Source organism: Pristiophorus japonicus, chromosome 17 (genome assembly GCF_044704955.1).
Source record: "Pristiophorus japonicus isolate sPriJap1 chromosome 17, sPriJap1.hap1, whole genome shotgun sequence".
Taxonomy (NCBI): Eukaryota; Metazoa; Chordata; class Chondrichthyes; family Pristiophoridae; genus Pristiophorus; species Pristiophorus japonicus.
Window position 1 is genome coordinate 80,704,044 of NC_091993.1, and position 19,543 is coordinate 80,723,586.

Sequence of the window (19,543 nt, forward strand, 5' to 3'; positions counted from 1 at the left end):
TTTGTGCAACACCTAAAAACTAATGTTTTCCTGTTGAGCTTCAGCAGAATTTGTGGGCATTGGGCCAGACTCTGCTTTCTGTGCTGAGTTAATAGGCACTTTGGAATTGGTTATAAATATAACTGAGTTATAAAGCTTATAACATTTTACATTGTGACTCGAATTAATGTCTGTTTGTAACTGAAACATATTGAGTAATCAAGATTCTGTGACGATGGAATAGTTTAGAGGGTATGCTTCATTCTGTTTTTTATTTGGTTCCTGGGATGTGGGTGTTGCTGGCAAGGTCGGCATTTATTGCCCATCCCTAATTGCCCTTGAGAAGATGGTGGTGAACTGCCTTCTTCAACCGATCCAATCCATGTGGTAAAGGTACCCCCACAGAGCTGTTAGGCAACGAGCAATGTTCCCTTTAAGCTGTGTGGCTGTACAGCACTCCAGGGGCCCGTGCAACTGGCATGCGTGGTATTTTGAATGAGCCGCATGGCTCCAAAACAAATGACAGGAAACATTGGTAGGGAGTTGCAGGATTTTGACCCAGTGACAATGAAGGAATGCCGATATATTTCCAGTCAGGATGGTGTGTGACTTGGAAGGGAATTTTGAGGTGATTGTGTTCCCATGTGCTTGTTACCCATGTCCTTCTAGATGGTAGCGGTTGCAGGTTTGGGAGGTGCTGTCATTGTTTCAGGATGTTGGCTCGCAATGTGATGTCATTGAGCTACTCATCCTCTGTGAGCCTGTCAATTTTCTGTACAATTTTAATCTACCTAAGTACGCCGATGCAACACATTTTAACATTTGGATTACAAGGTTGTGTTTCATAAATCTAAATGTCATTAGTTCCAATTGTTTTAATTGAACTGTTAATTCTAATATTGCTAAAAGTAAATTGGGTCCTGTGATTTTTTTCTACTTTTAAGAATAAGTCTGACATTGCGGCATCATAATTTAAGCTATATTGCGGCATAAGCTAATTGGACTTGAATCTCTTCAAGGGCTTTATGATGTATATTTGACTGTAAAGTATACCACTGTAATTGGTGGGAAGAAAACACATCCCTAGCTGCTTCTTTAAGATCACCATCATTGCAGCATTTTGAGACTAAAATGTTACATTTTGTTTTGTCACCTACTGCCATAGTCATATTTGTGAGTAGCAGCCGAGAAGAGGTAGATTCAGGAGCGATGTAAGGAAAAATTAGAGAAAGGATGGTCAGGTTTTTCATTAGCTTACCAAAGGAGGTTATAGGTCATGTAGCTTAGAGCTCTTAAAAGTAAATTTGGACAAGTATCTTAAAGAGAAATACATTATTGAATACAGCTAATGTAGCAGGAAAGTGGACTAAATGTCTATAGAGCTAGAAATTGGGACTGTTTTTGGATCCAGACTCAGCACTGAGAGGACCAAGGCCAGGCCGAAATTGGGCCTAGTGCCTCATTAACATTTTATGCGCAAGTTGCCTGCCATGCCTTCACAGGCAGCTCACGCATTGTAAATGCCAAATATCAGGCCACTTTTCTTGCCGGCAATAGCCTGAAGCTAATAATTGGAATGTGAACAGACTCTTCAGTACCCAATTAAATAATTCTCGACTGTCAGTCAAACAGCCTTTTCTTTCCTTATTCCCAACATTTCTATAGTTAATAATTAAAAATGTTTTATGCCCCTATGATTTTCCCCCTTGTTGCTTCAAGCAGTAGCACCTGCTTCACTCATTGTGAACTCATTTTACAAAGGGGACTTTCAACCAGCATTAGGCTCATAATTATCATCATCATCGGCAGTCCCTCGGAATCTAGGAAGACTTGCTTCCACTCTTAGAATGCGTACTTGAGTGGCTGAACAGTCCAATACAAGAGCCACAGACCCTGCCGCAGGTGGGACAGACAGTCGTTGAGGGTAAGGGAGGGTGGGACAGCTTTGTCGAGCGTTCCTTCCGTGGCCTGCGCTTGTTTTCTGTATGCACTCGGCGATGAGACTCGAGGCACTCGGCGCCCTCCTGGATGCACTTCCTCCACTCAGGGCGATCTTTGGCCAGAGTTTCCCAGGTGTCGGTGAAGATGCCGCACTTTATCAGGGAGGCTTTGAGGGTGTCCTTGGAACGTTTGCTCTGTCCACCTCTGGCTCGTTTGCCATGAAGGAGTTCCAAGTAGAGCGCTTGCTTTGGGAATCTCGTGTCTGCCATGCGGACAATATGGTCTGCCCAGTGGAGCTGATCAAGTGTGGTCAGTGCTTCAATGCTGGGATGTTGGTCTGGATGTTGGCTAATGTTGGTGCGTCTGTCCTTCCAGGGGATTTGTAGGATCTTGTGGTGGCATCGTTGATGGTATTTCTCCAGCGACTTGAGGTGTCTACTGTACACGGTCCATGCCTCTGAGCCATACAGGATGGCGGGTATTACTACAGCCCTGTGGACCATGAGCTTGGGGGTAGATTTGAGGGCCTGGTCTTCGAACACTCTCTTCCTCAGGCGGCCGAAGGCTGCGCTGGCGCACTGGAGGCGGTGTTGCATCTCCTCATCAATGTCTGCTTTTGTTGATGAGAGGCTCCCGAGGTATGGGAAATGGTCCAAGTTGTCCAGGGCTGCGCAGTGAATCTTGATGACTAGAGGGCAGTGCTGTGCGGCGAGGACAGGCTGGTGGAGGACCTTTGTCTTACGGATGTTTAGCGTAAAGCCCATGCTTTTGTGTGCCTCAGTAAATACGTTGACTATATCCCTGGAGTTCAGCCTCTGAATGTGCGCAGACGCAGGCGGTCCGCGTACTGTAGCTCGACGACAGAGGTTGGGGTGGTCTTGGACCTGGCCTGGAGGCGGCAAAAGTTAAACAGCTTCCCACTGATTCTGTAGTTTAGTTCCATTCCAGCGGGGAGCTTGTTGACTGTGAGGTGGAGCATGACAGCGAGGAAGATTGAGAAGAGGGTTGGGGTGATGACTCAGCCCTATTTGACCCTGGTCTGGACATGGATTGGGTCTGAAAAGGATCCATTGGTAAGGATCACGGCCTGCATGTTGTCATGGAGCAGGCGAAGGATGTTGACGAACTTTTGGGGGCATCCGAAACGGAGGAGCACGCTCCATGGACCTTCGCGATTGACAGTGTCAAAGGCCTTTGTAAGGTCGAAGAAGGTCATGTATAAGGGCTGGTGCTGCTCCTTGCATTTTTCCTGCCGCTGTCGTGCTGCAAAGATCATGTCTGTTATGCCCCGTAGGGGCCGAAATCCGCACTGTGACTCCGGGAGGAGCTCCTCGGCCACAGGGAGTAGACGGTTGAGGAGGACTCTAACGACAACTTTTCCAGTAGCTGATAGCAGGGAGATTCCTCTGTAGTTGCCGCAGTCGGACTTGATCTTTTTAAAGATGATCACGATCACTGCATCTCAGATCTTCCGGCATGCTCTCCTCCAGATGAGAGAGATGTCATGTATCTGCGTCTTGAGCGCCTCGGCAGGGATTACCTCATGCAATGTCGGGTTTCACTGAGGTGGTGGCGGGTCGCATGTTGCGGGATAGAGTCAAGAACACGCGAGTCAAAGGCAGAGTCTCGATTGAGGAGATATTCGAAGTGCTCCTTCCAGCGGGCCCTGACTGCCTCAGTGTCCTTGATGAGTGTTTCCCCATTTCTTGGCCAGCAGTGGGGTGGGTCCTTGGGAGTTTGGACCGGAGGTGGCCTTGACTGCGATGAAGAATCCTCGCACACCATGGCTGTCGGCCAGTTGTTGTATCTCCTGTGCTTTCTCCATCCACCACCTGTTCTTTAGATCCCGGGTTTTTTGTTGGACCTCAGCCTTGAGCCGCCTGTAATGTTGCTTTGCTGCTCTCGAGTTGGGTTGTTGCTTAAGGCTCAGAAATGCTTTGCGCTTGCGATCTATTAGTTCTTGGATCTCCTGATCATTCTCATCAAACCAGTCCTGGTGTTTTCTGGTTGAGTAACCAAGTGTCTCTTCGCAGGCACTGGTTATGGAGGCCTGGAGAGCAGACCAAGTGCTGTGGGCATTCTGCATCTCCAGTTCATCAAGGCATGCCAGGTGAGCTGTGAGGCGCTGGCTGTATCGGGCTCTCTTCGCTGGGTCTTTAAGTGCCCCGGCATTGACTTTTTTGCGGCACTGCTTGTGCTGTCGCTTCTGTTGTCCCTTCCGCTTTGGGGCTATGTTGATGTCGATATGCAAGGGGCCAAACACCTGTTGCAAAGCCGCCTACAACCAATATGGCAGCACTTGTACTGCAGGCACTAATCGGGTGCAGGAAGTTGTATTCTAAAATTGGCCCTTTTTGTTCCCGTATTCCATCTGGAAAACAGGTGCATCATTTAAATACTGGGTGTTGAAGCTAACCAACAAAATTTTCATGTTTCCACACCTAGGGCCCAAGTTTCCGCCCTCTGTAAAAACGGCACACCTCCATAAGGTGTGTCGACTTTCTGGAATGATCAGGGCGGCGAAAACTTATCTTGTGATTCTCCGGTCTCCTGAGGACGCCTTCGTGCGCGCATGTGCAGTAGCTCCAGGCCCCCGAGGCTGCGTGGGAGGGGCCCGAAGCACGCCGGCCCTAACCCTGACCGAATGGACTCCGCGGGCAAAGATCGGGACTTGGGCCTCCCTCCCTCCCGTTCAGCTCCGTTTCCCCCTCCCATTCAGCCCTTCCCCCTCCTCCTCTCCCTCCCTGTCGGCGGCGGGGCCCGCCCGCCCAGCATCTTGCTGGGGGCAGGCCCCACCCGAAGTGTCAGCGGCCCGGCCTGTTCAGCCTCCTCCTCCTCCTTCCTCCTTCCTCCCTCCTCCCCCCTCCCTCCCTCCTCCCTCCTCCCTCCTTCCTCTTCCTCTTCCTCTTCCTCCTCCTCTTTCCCCTCCCCATCTCTCGTTCCCTACACCTGATGTATAAGTGTAGGCAAGGTTTTTCTGAGCGAACAAAAATCTACACTTACTCAATTCTAAGTTAGTTTGGAGTAAGTTTTCCCTGCCTAAACTTGCAAAACAGGCGCAAGTGGCCGGACATGCCCCCTTTTGGGAAAAAAAATCTGTTCTAAAATGAAACTGTTCTAACTCACTAGAACTGGAGCAAACTAAATGCTGAGAATTGCAATTTCTAAGATGCTCCATTCTAAACTAGTTGCTCCAAAAAAATAGGAGCAACTCAGGCTGAAACTTGAGCCCCTAGTCTGGGATGCTGAAAAAATTCTAGTCCTGATTAAGAAATAAAATTTAGAATGTTTTGTGATTGGACACTGGGTTATGGTTCAGATGCACATTCAAGGTTTATGCCATTGTTGGGGCCCTATCCTGGATTATTCCTTACAGAGCACTGTTTTCTTAACCCATAAAAAGTTGATTTATAGTATTAGTGGACTGTAAAAGTGTATTCCTTATTCAACAACTTAAGCATTTTACTGTGAGCCATTTAGATTAAACAGGAACAGTGTAAAGTTAAAGTGCTAATCTGATCAATATTAGTTGAAAGCAATTTTTTTTTTGTTAATGTCTCCAGTACTTCAAAACTGTCCTACATGTTTTAATTAAGTTATTTTAACCAGTTGGAAACTTGCTTTGCCAACCTTTCCTTGTGTCTTTCAGCTGCCAAAATGCATTTTCCAAGCTTAGGTAGAAGGTGACAAGTTAAACCTCTGATTAAAAATGAAACATGCGAGAAAGGGTTAAAAAGAAAGTAAACATTATGTCTTTTGAGACACAATTTTCTAGATAAACAGGAAAAATAATCAGATGTGCTGTCCAGCTAAGGAAATCCTGCTGTATTGCCTCCTGTGGATATAAAAAAAGGGCAACAATTTGGAATCTTTTGAACAGTGACTCCTTTGAAGCTTGCTACACGAAGCATGTCTTCCAACATATTAACTCTAACAAGCTGGTCTTTTGACATTTATTAAGGCCAAAGTAATATCAGCGTTCACTGTGTGGGAAGACCACAGGTACATCCTTTGTTTTGATCAGTGCATACTTGAGCTTTGTCCATAAAATGGCAATTATTGTTAGCCAGTGGTACGTCAAGTTATTTTATTGTAGTTTTAAGTTTATAACATTCTATGGGATGTGCTTGAAATGCATTTTCCAAGTTTAGGTAGAAGGTGACAAGTTATGCTGATTCTGGAGATGAGGGGGTTACCTTATGATAGATTGAGTAGACTGGGTCTTTACTTGTTGGAGTTCAGAAGGATGAGGGGTGATCTTATAGAAACATTTAAAATAATGAAAGGGATAGACAAGATAGAGGCGGAGAGGTTGTTTCCACTGGTCGGGAGACTAGAACTAGGGGGCACAGCCTCAAAATACAGGGGAGCCAATTTAAAACCGAGTTGAGAAAGAATTTCTTCTCCCAGAGGGTTATGAATCTGTGGAATTCTCTGCCCAAGGAAGCAGTTGAGGCTAGCTCATTGAATGTATTCAAGTCACAAATAGATTTTTAACCAATAAGGGAATTAAGGGTTACGGGGAGCGGGCGGGTAAGTGGAGCTGAGTCCACGGCCAGATCAGCCATGATCTTGTTGAAGATGGCCTACTCCTGTTCCTAATTCTTATGTTCTTATAAAAGATTTTCTATGATGAAAGTAGCCATGCAACAGATACAGCGTCACACTCCAAGAAGCTCTGTATCGCAGAGCCACAGCAATAAGTGTCATGAAACATTTGTAGCTTAGTTTTGTGGTTCGGTAGACTTGTACAAATATAGTATTGAAATAGAACCAATGTGATATCCCATACGTATTCATATGTAACATTGAATACACTTCTTTGTGATTATTTCCCCCCCACCCCCGTCCCCTTTTCTCATCAGTTTTCCCCTCCTGAAGGGTTAACCTTTTTGGGTATGGCTCCATAAATGCAGACCACCTTCCATGATCTCATGCATACAGTTACTGTCCATGCATTAGTAGTGATTGCCTAGTTATTCAGCTACAGGAATAATCATAGTAGAGCTTAATTCTGTCTTCACTCAACATCTACATACATGCACTTCCAGTGCTGGTGTGTTAATATCAAAATTCCTAACAAGGTACTCTTGGCATAACTTCTGTGATTAATGTTAATAAAAACATTAATTTTCAAAAATAATGAATGCATTAATCGCAGAAGTTAACTACAATTATTTGATGGCTCTAATTAATACTGAACTTGAGGGAGTTTGTGCTATCTGACCACATCCAGGAGCAACTGTGTTGTGACTGCCTATTCTCATTTCACATAGGATCCTTATAGCTGGCAGAGAGAAGACCCTTTGCGTGGTCTGAATTAGAATCTTAAAGTAAAACGGCAATATGTTAACTCCATGCACTACACAGTCCCTTAACTTTTCGCCTTAATTCTTTTCCTCTTGTTCACGTCTTCCTCCTGTATCCCATTTTTGTATATAGCCAGTTGGATGTTGGGGCATATTAGATGGCTGGTAAAATCTGAATGTTAGTTGATCAAGCTTTGTGTGCTCTGAATTGGTTCTGACCCAAAGCAAACTCCAACTTTGGACTAGCTTCTGTAGCAGGCCTAATTCAAAAGCGGTGCAGAGCAATTGACAGCAAGATTCATTACTGAGCTACGCAGACATACCAGCAGCGTGCCGCAAGAAAAATATATGCTGCTTTGGAGATAATCCTCTGAGATCGGTCTGTGTAAACAGGGAACTTTGTTAAATCAGATGTTACAGATCAGAATTCTGAGACCAAATTAAGTCTTTGGGATTCTGTGTAAACAAGATACCAGCAAGAATGAAAAACAGATTGTGATTGAAAGAGCGACTTTATCAGCACTGCTCTTTTTATTTACAATAAAAGCAAGAAAAAAAATTAAGAATTGTTGTTAACCTCATGTGAGTGACAGTGGCTTGGTTGCACTGATCAGTTAGCCTGGCCATGTGGAAAAAGCTGAATTAACTGGGTACAAGTAAAATGACAAGCACCCTGAATGGAGGATGGTTTCTCCTCATAATTCAGTCCTCTCACTACCAGTTTGCAAACTGCTCCAAGCTGAGGTCATCTACGCTCTGTATTTAAAGAATCCATTCCAGACCACAAGTGAAGTAAAAGTAAAACCGTGGTTGTTTTGAAGGGATATTAACTGGCAAGACCACCACTTGCATTTGTTTTAAAGAATTCTTCTGATTTTCTTTCCCAGTTTTTCTGTGAGCTGATCATGATGTGGATGTTTTAATCTTTGCATTCTACTAATTCTTGAACCACACCTTTGGTTACTTTCACTAAGTTTTCAGCAACTCCTGCTCAGTCTTGTTTGTTTCCCCCTCCCTTATTGTGAATTGCCTTGGCATGTTTTACTAATTTAACTGCTAAGTACAAGTTATTGCAATGTGTGCTTACCCCAGTAAAAAAAAAAAATTATAAACCGTTTCCGCTTCTATGTTTTTCCCCTTTTTCAGATGCTCATGCACTTTTCCCAGGCTGAGTGGTTGGGCCAGTGACTTTCCACCAGACTTCTAATAGTTGGGTGGAAGAAACTGCTCAGAGGTGTGTGTCAACACCCAGACTTGATTTACTTTTCGATTTTCTACTCATTTTGAAGTACGCTTCCAGCAGTTGCCTTTTACTCACCTCGCTGGACTGGGTTTGGAATGAACTGCCCTGGGCAGCAGATAGTTTGAGAAAATCTATGTGAAAATTGGACAGATATTTGAGGAAATGGGTAATTGAGAGATATTTGGTTTTGTGACCAGTTACGCTGGCCTGCAGAGTATTTTCCCCTCCTGCACTTTATGTTTCACTGGAAGGGAGAAAACAATTCAGAGGTGACTCACCCCAATTTTATTCTAGTATCTCCAGCAGCCTGCTCACAAGTAGAACTGGAGGTTGTATTTGAATTCGGCTGTCTATCTATTATCTCAGCTTGAGAATGGCACGGTGGAAGGGGTGAGGTGGGGCGGCGGGGAAGGTGGAGTGGCAGGGCTATATCAGAATCGTGTGCAATTTTAACAGAGAAAACATTTTACTCGGTGCACAACTTAGCTGCCTTATTGAGGTATGCCGGTTATCACTTACAGTAAGGAAAAATATGTGACAATGCTGGAAAGAAAAAATGCTCAGCAATCAGAGCAGTTCCAAAGTGGTACTGTTGGACTGTATTTTTGACCAGTACTATGCATTCCAGTTTTATTGTAAAACAACAAATTATGTGGGGGAACTTTCTATGACTGAACTGCAGCTAGTCACGTTCGACCTGTACCTCCTTCCTCTATGTTGGGTATATAGATCTGATAGTGGCTTATCAGTGATTAGATAAAAATTCTCATATCCAGTATAACCTGTATCAGCAATTAATTGAAACTGTCAGTAAGGTATCCCTCACCCATCAATATTTGCAGTGGGACACATGAAAATGGGGCAAAGGCAATAATTTTGTGTTCAACTTTTGGATTGGCAATTATTTTGCATTTTAAGTTGCTATTGAGCGTGGCGTTTCATAACAATAAGTGTCATGAGTTGCACAATGAAAGTACTGACCAATGTCCCCACTTCAGTTATGAAAGAAGTTTATTTTGTAACTGTTTAAAATTGTGTTAATAAATACTCGCTTGGGAGACTGACTTTTACCTGGCTGACTTTAGTGATGATGTCTGATGTTCTAAGTTTCATTGTGGTCATGCAAGATGGGCTATCACACATAGATACATAGAAACATAGAAAATAGGTGCAGGAGTAGGCCATTCGGCCCTTCGAGCCTGCACCACCATTCAGTATGATCATGGCTGATCATGCAACTTCAGTACTCCATTCCTGCTTTCTCTCCATACCCCTTGATCCCTTTAGCCGTAAAGCCCACATCTAACTGTCTTTTGAATATATCTAATGAACTGGCCTTAACAACTTTCTGTAGAGAATTCCACAGGTTCACAATTCTGAGCGAAGAAGTTTCTCCTCATATTGGTCCTAAATGGCTTACTCCTTATCCTTAGACTGTAACCCCTGGTTCTGGACTTCCCCAACATCGGGAACATTCTACCCGCATCTAACCTGTCCAATCCTATCAGAATTTTATGTTTCTGAGATCCCCCTCATTCTTCTAAATTCCAGTGAATATAAGCCTAGTCGATCCAGTCTTTCTTCATATGTCATTCCTGCCATCCCGGGAATCAGTCTGGTGAACCTTTGCTGCACTCCCTCAATAGCAAGAATGTCCTTCCTCAGATTAGGAGACCAAAACTGTACACAATATTCAAGATGTGGCCTCACCAAGGCCCTGTACAACTGCAGTAAGACCTCCCTGCACTTATACTCAAATCCTCTCGCTATGAAGGCCAACATGCCATTTGCCTTCTTCACCGCCTGCTGTACCTGCATGCCAACTTTCAATGAGTGATGTACCATGACACCCAGGTCTCGTTGCACCTCATGTGACTGGTCATGCATTATTATCATTATATAAATATTTTATTGCAAAGGATGCATTATTTTCTGTAGACTGGGGAGAGAATCGATTGAATAAATGTTAGCATTATAGAGGTGCAGTAAACAAAATAAATGCGCCGTGTCTTGAGTACAGTCGACTGGATCAGAAATGTTTTGATTTGAATGTGGTGTAAAAATAATACTTTGACCCCCTTCAGTTGAATGCAATAATAGTTGAACAGTAATGACTACTGACCTAGGTGTGGTGATTTGTAAATTCTGTTCACCTGGTTCTAGTCGTCCATGCTTTTAATGTAGTGACATTTCCACTTAAATCGACAATTTTGAGGCATTGTACCAGAATTAAAAGCAGTTTTCATATTGGCCTTATTTTAATTTGGATTCCAAGAGGCCGGTTCCCCATATTTGCAGAGCATAATCTGGTCCCCTTATCCCTGCAGTAGGCTCGTAGATCTACGAAAAACTGGGTCTGAGTCTTCGGCCAGGATAAGGGAGCCAGATTTAGCAGAAGAACCGAATCCCTGAATCTGTTACAACAAAGTCACTTCCCTTTTCTTCTAATGGGTCTGTCAAAATGTCAGCCTCCACAACAGGATCGATTTCTGGTATTGTGAAAAATCCATCAAAATATTCTGTGCTTCTTTGGAAAGGCATGCTGCAATTTTATTTATCATTTGGAGGCGTTAACTGTACAAACAATATAGTTTAAAAGAATAAAGATGGTAAAATGCTCTTGTTTATCTATGGAAATCTGTGGATTTAAAAAAAAAACATTATTTATTAATGAGGATTGTATTGTGTTAAATTGAGCAATCTGATATCTTACAATTTTTTTCTGTGCAATTGAATGTTTGTTTTCCTCAGGGGCTGACTGTCTGTTTCATCCACTCTGATCTTGCAGTTTTATTCATAGAATTCTCTCCATATAAAGCAAGTGTCTGCTATTAATGTTAATAAAGACTAGACATAGGCAGCGATGTCTTTCACCAGGCTGAATAAATCAGCTTTGGGATTGGAATTTCACAAATGTTGTGCGACTGTGTGTTTGCAGAAATCTTTTACAATCAGCTGTCTGTTGCAGCTGTGTGGGTTGGATATTTAATAAACTGTTCTTTTATTTTCTTGCTCCTCAAGATCACATGAAAAGTGGGATTGAATCTCAAGATGCCAACATTTCTGAGCAGTTTTCGGGACTTCTACATGGGTCACCTCCAATCTGTGAGATTCAGGACGATTCAGTCACACTACTAGCTGCTTTGAGCAAAGGGGGAGTGGAAGCTGAAGCGATGCAAAACACAGAGTTGCCAGAGAGGCAACATTGTGCAACAGGGCAGGCAGAGAACACTGGCATTGAGAACTCTGCTGCAGCAGATACTGCTGAGCAAAAAGGGCAGCAGGTAATCTGTAATACAATCATCCACACCAACATCAACCAGACGGATCCAGAGGTTTTAATAAGCTCCAAGTCTGTTCAATGTAAAGACCTTCCGTTTAGCAAGGGAGTAGAAAACCGGACATGTACTTTGGGAAGGGTACGGCCAAGTGGAAAGGGTAAAGCGGACCTTAAATTAGCAAGAAGTTTGTCAAAATCGGATTCCGACCTCATTACATGTTCCCCACCTGAGGAGGACATGCTGGGAAGTCGCAGTGAGTCTCTTTCGAACTGCAGTTCAGTGAAGAAACGGTTAGAAAAATCACCATCCTTTCAGTCGGAATGGGAGGAGGTACGTATAACGAACTATAGTTTTTAATTGTTGTTTATGTTGGCCAACCAAATAAAATATTTACCGGAAATAAATAATATAAATGTAGGCAACGGATCTTTATAACCTATAACTATTACTGATCAAGCTGGCTTAATGCGTTTTAGATACTTGTATTGGTCTAACTAAACCAAAATATTGTTCCCCTGGCAGCATTCTGATTTCTGTAAAGCTGGGTTTGCACTTGATACAGATTGCTAACTGATCTTAAAACTGCAAGTGTGCCAAATGCAATATTATTGGTGCTTTTCCTAGACACTCCTGCTGGTTTAAAGATTGCTGTGATGAGTATAAGTCAGATCTGACTGGTATAAATGGTTTGATTTGAACTTACTCCCCACAGTGTGATGATGTGTTGCTATTGGGGAACAGAAATTCAGCACATACATCAGGTAATTGGATCTGGTTTGATGTAGGAACAGTCGAGTTTGTGTAAGCACTAAAAGATTGCTATCAGTTCTGATCAACTTGAACAGTTCTCAGTACAGTCTCCTAGTATAAACATGAGGCTTTAAAGTAGCATTCCTTTCTGGAACCATTAAAGTTTATCAAAAATCGAATTTAAAAGCTGCACTTTGGTTTTCTTGAAAGCTTTTGAATGGAGAACAGATTAGGTATTAAATAATTCACCTCTTAAGAATTCATTCTAGTACATATACCTAAATTATTCATTCTAGCCCAGCTTGAAAAGCTGTCACCATATAAACCAGAAGTACTGTAACATGAGCTTGTAATGCCATCTAAGCGCGTGTGGGGAAATAATGTATTCTTGATGAATTCACACCAGCTCCTGTACTAGTGCTGCATTCAAAATGGCTGACTTGGTAGGCCTCATTGATGCCCCCCTTGATTTCTGTGTGCAAAAAACAATACGAAGCAAAAATCCATAGCTAAGAGTAGCACAACTGCATATGATTAATTATTTACTTGCAGATTATTTTAACAGTCCAACATTTAACTAAGATGAAAGGTATCTTTCGAAACGTTTATCACACTGATACTAATATAACAGTCTTTGCTTTTTCAGCCCACACCTCCTCTCTGAATTTAAAAACAGATAATCTCAATAAAAATGTTTATTTTTCTGATTAAAAATGTTGCGCATAGAAGCTAGAGTAGGGATAAAAGCATGACCTTTAAAAGTCTGTTAAGCTTATTGATGAACATGGTCTGGTTTTTTCCAGTCTTAATCAGGCATTAAAACAAAATAATTAATTCAGTCAATATAGAAATATCAATTTTCATGCTACAGTTTGTAACTTGATAACTTAATATTCTCTATACTGGTCTGGTGTTCTACCAGGTACGTCACTTTAAAGCAGTTTTTAATGTAGATGACAAATGCTTTGCTGATTCAGTTAGTACCTACTATTTCATAGCTCATGTTCAGAATGGCATTTGTGAAATGGAAGGAAGATTGTTTGAGAAAGCCACTTTTAAAATAGCAATTGAGACTTGAGGGAATCTGACTAAACCTGCATGGGTTAATGATGAGCCATAAACATATTTTCGTAGTAAATGTGGCTCTAGTTTGCTTTGTCACTTATTTTACTTGAGTGCTCAGACTACTCCATTGCAAATAGCTCTTGTGTTTATATTTTGCACAAGAGCACCATTTCTTAACTGGAGTATGGAAGAATTAAAATTATTTTTTTTCCAATTTGTTCCAAGTATGTGGGCAATACTGGCAAGGTCACATTTATTGCCCATCTCTAGTTGCCCTGAGAATGGACTGAAGTTGCTTAGTTGGATATCCAATGGAGAGTACCACAGACTGTTAACGCAAAGTATGATTCTTCCCCTCACTCTTCCTCCAACCCCACTCCCAAAAAAGAAAATGACTGAGTTCTGGATGCCATCTGTCGGAAAGCATTGAGCTGATGTAAAGTCTTCCTACAGTGAGGAGAAAATGAGAAGAAGTTTCATCACTGGGTTGTTCTTGAGTAGCTTTTAGAAAGAAAGAAAGACTTGCATTTATAGAGCACCTTTCACGACCACCAGATGTCCCGAAGCGCTTTACAGCCAATGAAGTACTTTTTGAAGTGTAGTCACTGTTGTAATGTAGGAAACGCGGCAGCCAATTTGAGCACAGCAAGCTCCCGCAAACAGCAATGAAAAGATGATATGTGATTGAGGGATAAATATTGGCTAGGATACGAGGGATAGCTCCCCTAATCTTGTTCGAAACAGCGTCATAGAAATTTTTACATCCACCTGAGAGAGCAGACGGAGCCTCATTTTAACGTTTCATCCAAAAGACAGCACCTCAAACAGTGCAGTACTCTCTCAGTACTGCCCTGAAGTGTCGGCCTAGACTTTTGTGCTTAAAGTCTCTGGAGTGGGACTTGAACACTCAACCTTTGACTCGAAGGCGAGGGTGCCTACCCACTGAGCCACGGCTGACACTTTTAGTTGTTAGCCTGGCGCTAATTGGTACAGGGCCCCGTTTACCCGCTTTCACCGTGTAGGTGACCTGTGGCCTGGAAGACTAAAATGTAAACGGTCAATAACTTAAAAGGGACTAAAACTTCCCATGGCAAGACAAAAATAAACTTTACACTTCTATGTAGTTACTGTCATTTATTGACATTTGTTCAAAAAATGTACTTTTTGCAGTCAAGAAATATGACCTAATGTCAACCTAAAAGTTTAATTGTGCAAGAGACCAGAGCGAAGAAATCGCTCAGAAGTTTCTTTGGAGCTACAGTGACTGAAATTTTGGAGCAATTTAATTCTTTGCCAAAAAAGTAACTTCAGGATACAGTTAATGGTCTGGAAAATTTACTTTATGGATATTGGGGATCTTGAAGTTGATCATAAATGACCGAACAGGGAAAAGTTGAACTTCCACAGAAAGTAGACTCCATGCTTCTGTTGGCAAATTGCAGCGCTGTTTTCTAAATGTATGAACAGTTCAGGCGATTGGTTATTTCAACAAAATGTAGTTATTCTGTGGCAAACACGTTATAGAATGTCTGCCTTGTACTCGCATCTTCTTTGGTTCGTGAATTGTAAGTTGGAAGTTAAAAGAAATGGGCGCAAATGTTGTGCAGTCATAGATTATTCCCAATTCCCATTGAGAGTCATGTTACATATAAGTTCCTTATAATATTCTCCTGTGTACAATTAATGGCTTGCATTGACACTGAAAAGAAGGTACTTAACATTACATGGAACAGAAACAATTCATTTTTATTGGTGCATATATATCTTGGTGTAACTCGAGCATTAAGCCTTTTAAAAGGGGATTTAAGTAGACTTTTAAGTAAAAATGGTAACTGCTATGATGTAGAGTATGTTTCAACAGAAGATTTAAGTGATTAAAGATTGAATTTTGTGAAGATGAGGTTGGAAACTGCAAATCTAAAGGCATGCGCTGCGTTAAATGAAAATAGAGCCAACTGAAAGGCAATGATTTGTTAACGTCATCACATGACAGTAATTGGCACGATGCTGAGAACTTAAACAAAGGTTTGAAAGCCTTGTTTCAGACCAAATATGGTAAATCTTAGTGCATTCAGACCAATCTGCAAATGTGGGTATGATCGCTAAAATGATTTTACTGTGTGTTGGATTTTATTAATGCTATTTATTTTCAGTAATTTTAAGGTATTATATTTTACTTACAGTGGAGTTTGGACTAAGTGAGGTGATTATTTGATATTGTTTGAAAATGGATATTACATTTCTGTACAAAATGGAGGAATACTTTCTGTTCAAGCACTTCCCTCAATTTGTATAAAAATATTTGGCAATCAGCAGAACTTTGCTAGCAGTTTTTATAGTATGCTGGTCTGGATTCTGCAGAGATTTTCAGGCCAGTTGAGAAGTCATATGGGGATGTTCCCCATCAATGACATCTTCAGAGTAATCCAACAACAAGGGTGAACTGACTCGAGTGTCTTCATATGGGCAGTTTGATTTTACAAAATTGGCAATCAAAATTTTGGTTACTATATAATTCTGTATAAAATTGGGAGCACATTTGGAACAAAAATACCTCCTCTGAACCTTCCTAGCCCCTTAAATAAAACAAGAGAGACTTGCATTTATATAGTGCCTTTCATGACCGCTGATGTCCCAAAGCGCTTTAGAGCCAATTAAATACTTTTTGAGGTGTAGTTGTTAAGTAACCTACTTTCTCCTTGAGAACACATTTCGAGTAAGCATGAGACTTCATAGTAGAATATACGGATACTTTATTGATGCACAGAAAGGTGATCGGCTTTTAACTGTATAGAGACTGACTTTACTGGTTTCTGTATCTTTCGAGTACACTTTGACAAGCTGTTGCAATCCATGATACTTTATACACCATATTTTAATTACATCAAAGAAAAATATCAAAATGATGTATTTATTTCCCAAATCCTCTGAAAACAGATTATCTATGTAAACAGTTTGCAATTGTTTACCTCCAAACTACTTCCCCTACACGAGATTTCTTGACGTAACATTTTCTAGCATCTTTGACCAATTGCTATCTGTATCTAATGGATATCTACTTCCCATGTTTATCACCCTAAAACTAAAGATTAACCATTCATGGATGATGTAATTACTAACACTTATTCCTTTACATAAGCACTTTATGTTGCAGAAAACAAGCAGTGCCTTCGCCTCACGACACTTCAGTGCCATCCTGTTTATAATCGGGGGTGGGGTGTACAGCAGGCACCAATCCGACATCACCCGTTTTATACTACCGCTGATTTTGAGCGTTCTGGCAGAAGCCTTTGATCACCCCTCCTAAATCTCATTCGGTTTGGTGACCAATTTTCCAACTGCCTCTGGGAAGCGCCGTGGGTCTTGTATGTTAAAGGCACTACATAAATGTAAGTTGTTATAGCTTTGGCTTCAAAAAAGGTGTGTAGCAGAGAGTTCCATATATTAATCACCTTCTGTAAAGATATTTCTTCGAACATCCCCTTTAATTAGATTCATAGTCATAGAAGGGTTACAGCACAGAAGAAGACCGTTTGGTTCATCGAGCCCATGCCAGCTCTCTGCAAGAGCACTTCAGCTAGTCCCACTTCCCCACCCTTTCCCTGTAGCCCTGCAATTTTTTTCCTTTAGGTACTTATCCAATTCCCTTTGAAAGCCGTGATTGAGTCTGCCTCCACCACCCTTTCAGGCAGTGCATTCCAGATCCTAACCACTTGCTGTGCAAAAAAGTTTTTCCTCCTGTCGCCTTTGGTTCTTCTGCCAACCACTTTAAATCTGTGTCCTCTGGTTCTCGACTCTTCTGCCAATGAGGAACAGTTTCTCTCTATGTGCAGGTACAACATCTCAAATCCGGCAACCTCAGTACCGAGACTCTGCCGATTTTCGGGGATTTTTTCCGGATGTCGGACAAGACAATCAAGAGCGTATGTATGCTACCGAGACAGACAAAGTGGTGAGAGTCGGGCCGGACCGGGTCGAGGGTCAATCGGCAAGGCCCGGACCGATCGTACGTTATTTAAAACATAGCGGTGAAGCTGATAACTAGTCTGGCCCGCCGGTTTTTGGAAAATAATTTCAGATTTTATTTTACTGAATATCAAATGGGATTTTCTCAAAAATGTCCGGTTCTCGGACAATTCCGATTTTCGGACAGCCGGATTTAAGACATTGTACCTGTACTCTTTCTAGGCCCCTCATGATTTTGAACACCTCTATCAAATCTCCTCTCAACTTTCTTTGCTCTAAGGAGAACAACCTCAGCTTCTCCAGTCTATCTAAGTAGCTGAAATCCCTCATCCCTGGAACCATTCTTCTAAATCTAAATCTCTCTAAGGCCTTCACATCCTTCCTCAAGTGTGGTGTCCAAAATTGGCCACAATACTCCAGTTGAGGCCGAATCAGTGTTTTATAAAGGTTCATCATAACTTCCTTGCTTTTGTACTCTGCCTCTATTTATGAAGCCCAGGAATTTTATACGATGCAATGAAATCACCTCTCATTCTTCTAAACTCCAGAGAATATAGGCCCATTCTACTCAGTCTCTCCTCATTGGACAGCCTTGTCATCTCAGGAATCAATCTAGTGAACCTCTAAGGCAAGTAATTATATCCTTCCTTGGGTAAGGAGACCAAAACTGTACACATTGCTCCTGGTATGGTCTCACCAAAGCCCTATATAATTGCAGCAAGACTTCCTTACTCTCATACTCCAACCCCTTGCAATAAAGGCAAACATACTATTTGCTTTCCTAATTGCTTGCTGTACCTGCAAGTTAACTTTGTGATTTGTGTATATGGACCCTCACATCCCTCAATACCAACATTTACTAGTCTAAGAAAGACTTACATTTTGAATGATAAGGGAGTCGAGAGTTATGGGGAGCGGCAGGAAAGTAGAATTGAGGCCAACATCAGATTAGCTATGATCTTGAATAGCGGAGCAGGCTCGAGGGGCTAAATGGTCTACTCCTGTTCCTATTTCTTATGTTCTTATATAGTGTCTTTCATGACCACCGGACGTCTCAAAACGCTTTACAACCAATGAAGTACTTTTTGAAGTGTAGTCATGTTGTAATGCCTCACAACTCTCTGTGAAGAAGTTTCTCCTGCCCTCAGTTTTAAATCTCTTGCATTTAATCTTGTATCTATGGCCCATCGTCTTGACCCCTCAACTACTGGAAACAGTCTGCTTCTATATACCTTGCCCTATCCTTTTTAATTTTAAACATTTCTATTATATCGCTCTGTGATCCACGTTGTTCTAACGATAAAAGACCTAATTTTTCAAGTCCGTCTTTGCACTTGTTTTCCCTCATACCAGGCAGAATCCAAGTGAACCTGCATTTAAAAAAAATTCATTCTTGGAATATGGGCATCGCTGGCAAAGCCAGCATTTATCGTCCATTGTATTTGCCCTCCAGATGGTGGTGGTTTGTCATCTTGAACTGCTGCAGTCCATATAGCGAAGGTATTATACAATGCTGCTAGGGAAGGTGTTCCAGGATTTTGACCCAGTTGTGATGAAGGAATAACAGCATATGCCAAATCCAAAATTGTATAATTACTTCAATATTGGGTGAATTTTGCAAGCACATTCTTACTCTGGGAATGATGTTCAAACAACTTTTTGTGATGTGTGTCAATTAAAGAATACCACTACTTTAGATATTGAATTTTTTATTTGAGATAAATAAAACTCAAACCTCTTAATCTGCTTGCACATAAGAAAATATTTTTCTTTATTCTTCAGTGTGTCCTGCACATTCAGAGGCAGTTTTGTAGATCATTTTTTCCCTCGAGTTTTTGTAAAAATGTTGGCCATTTATTTTTTTGAGTGATGGCCTATTTGACATTTTTATGTCAGATCTAGTGCAACATCTTCGTTCAATCATTACAACTGTTTTGCTGCATCTCTCCAAAATTCTGCCCTTTTAATCGGTCTAACTTTGTTTTTGCTTGTAACTTCTGTAAAAGCAC

The 19,543-nt window shown here is 41.7% G+C and overlaps 1 protein-coding gene across 3 annotated transcripts in view; it reads left to right on the plus strand.

Annotated features, from left to right (window-relative positions):
* Window positions 1–19,543, plus strand: part of LOC139227820 (ankyrin repeat and SAM domain-containing protein 1A-like) — a 482,026-nt gene that overhangs the window by 269,582 nt on the left and 192,901 nt on the right. For all 3 annotated transcript variants that reach the window (XM_070858888.1, XM_070858889.1, XM_070858890.1), the window contains exon 12: window positions 11,494–12,083. In XM_070858888.1, coding sequence (XP_070714989.1) covers window positions 11,494–12,083 — 590 coding nt within the window. The remainder of the gene's footprint in view (window positions 1–11,493; window positions 12,084–19,543) is intronic.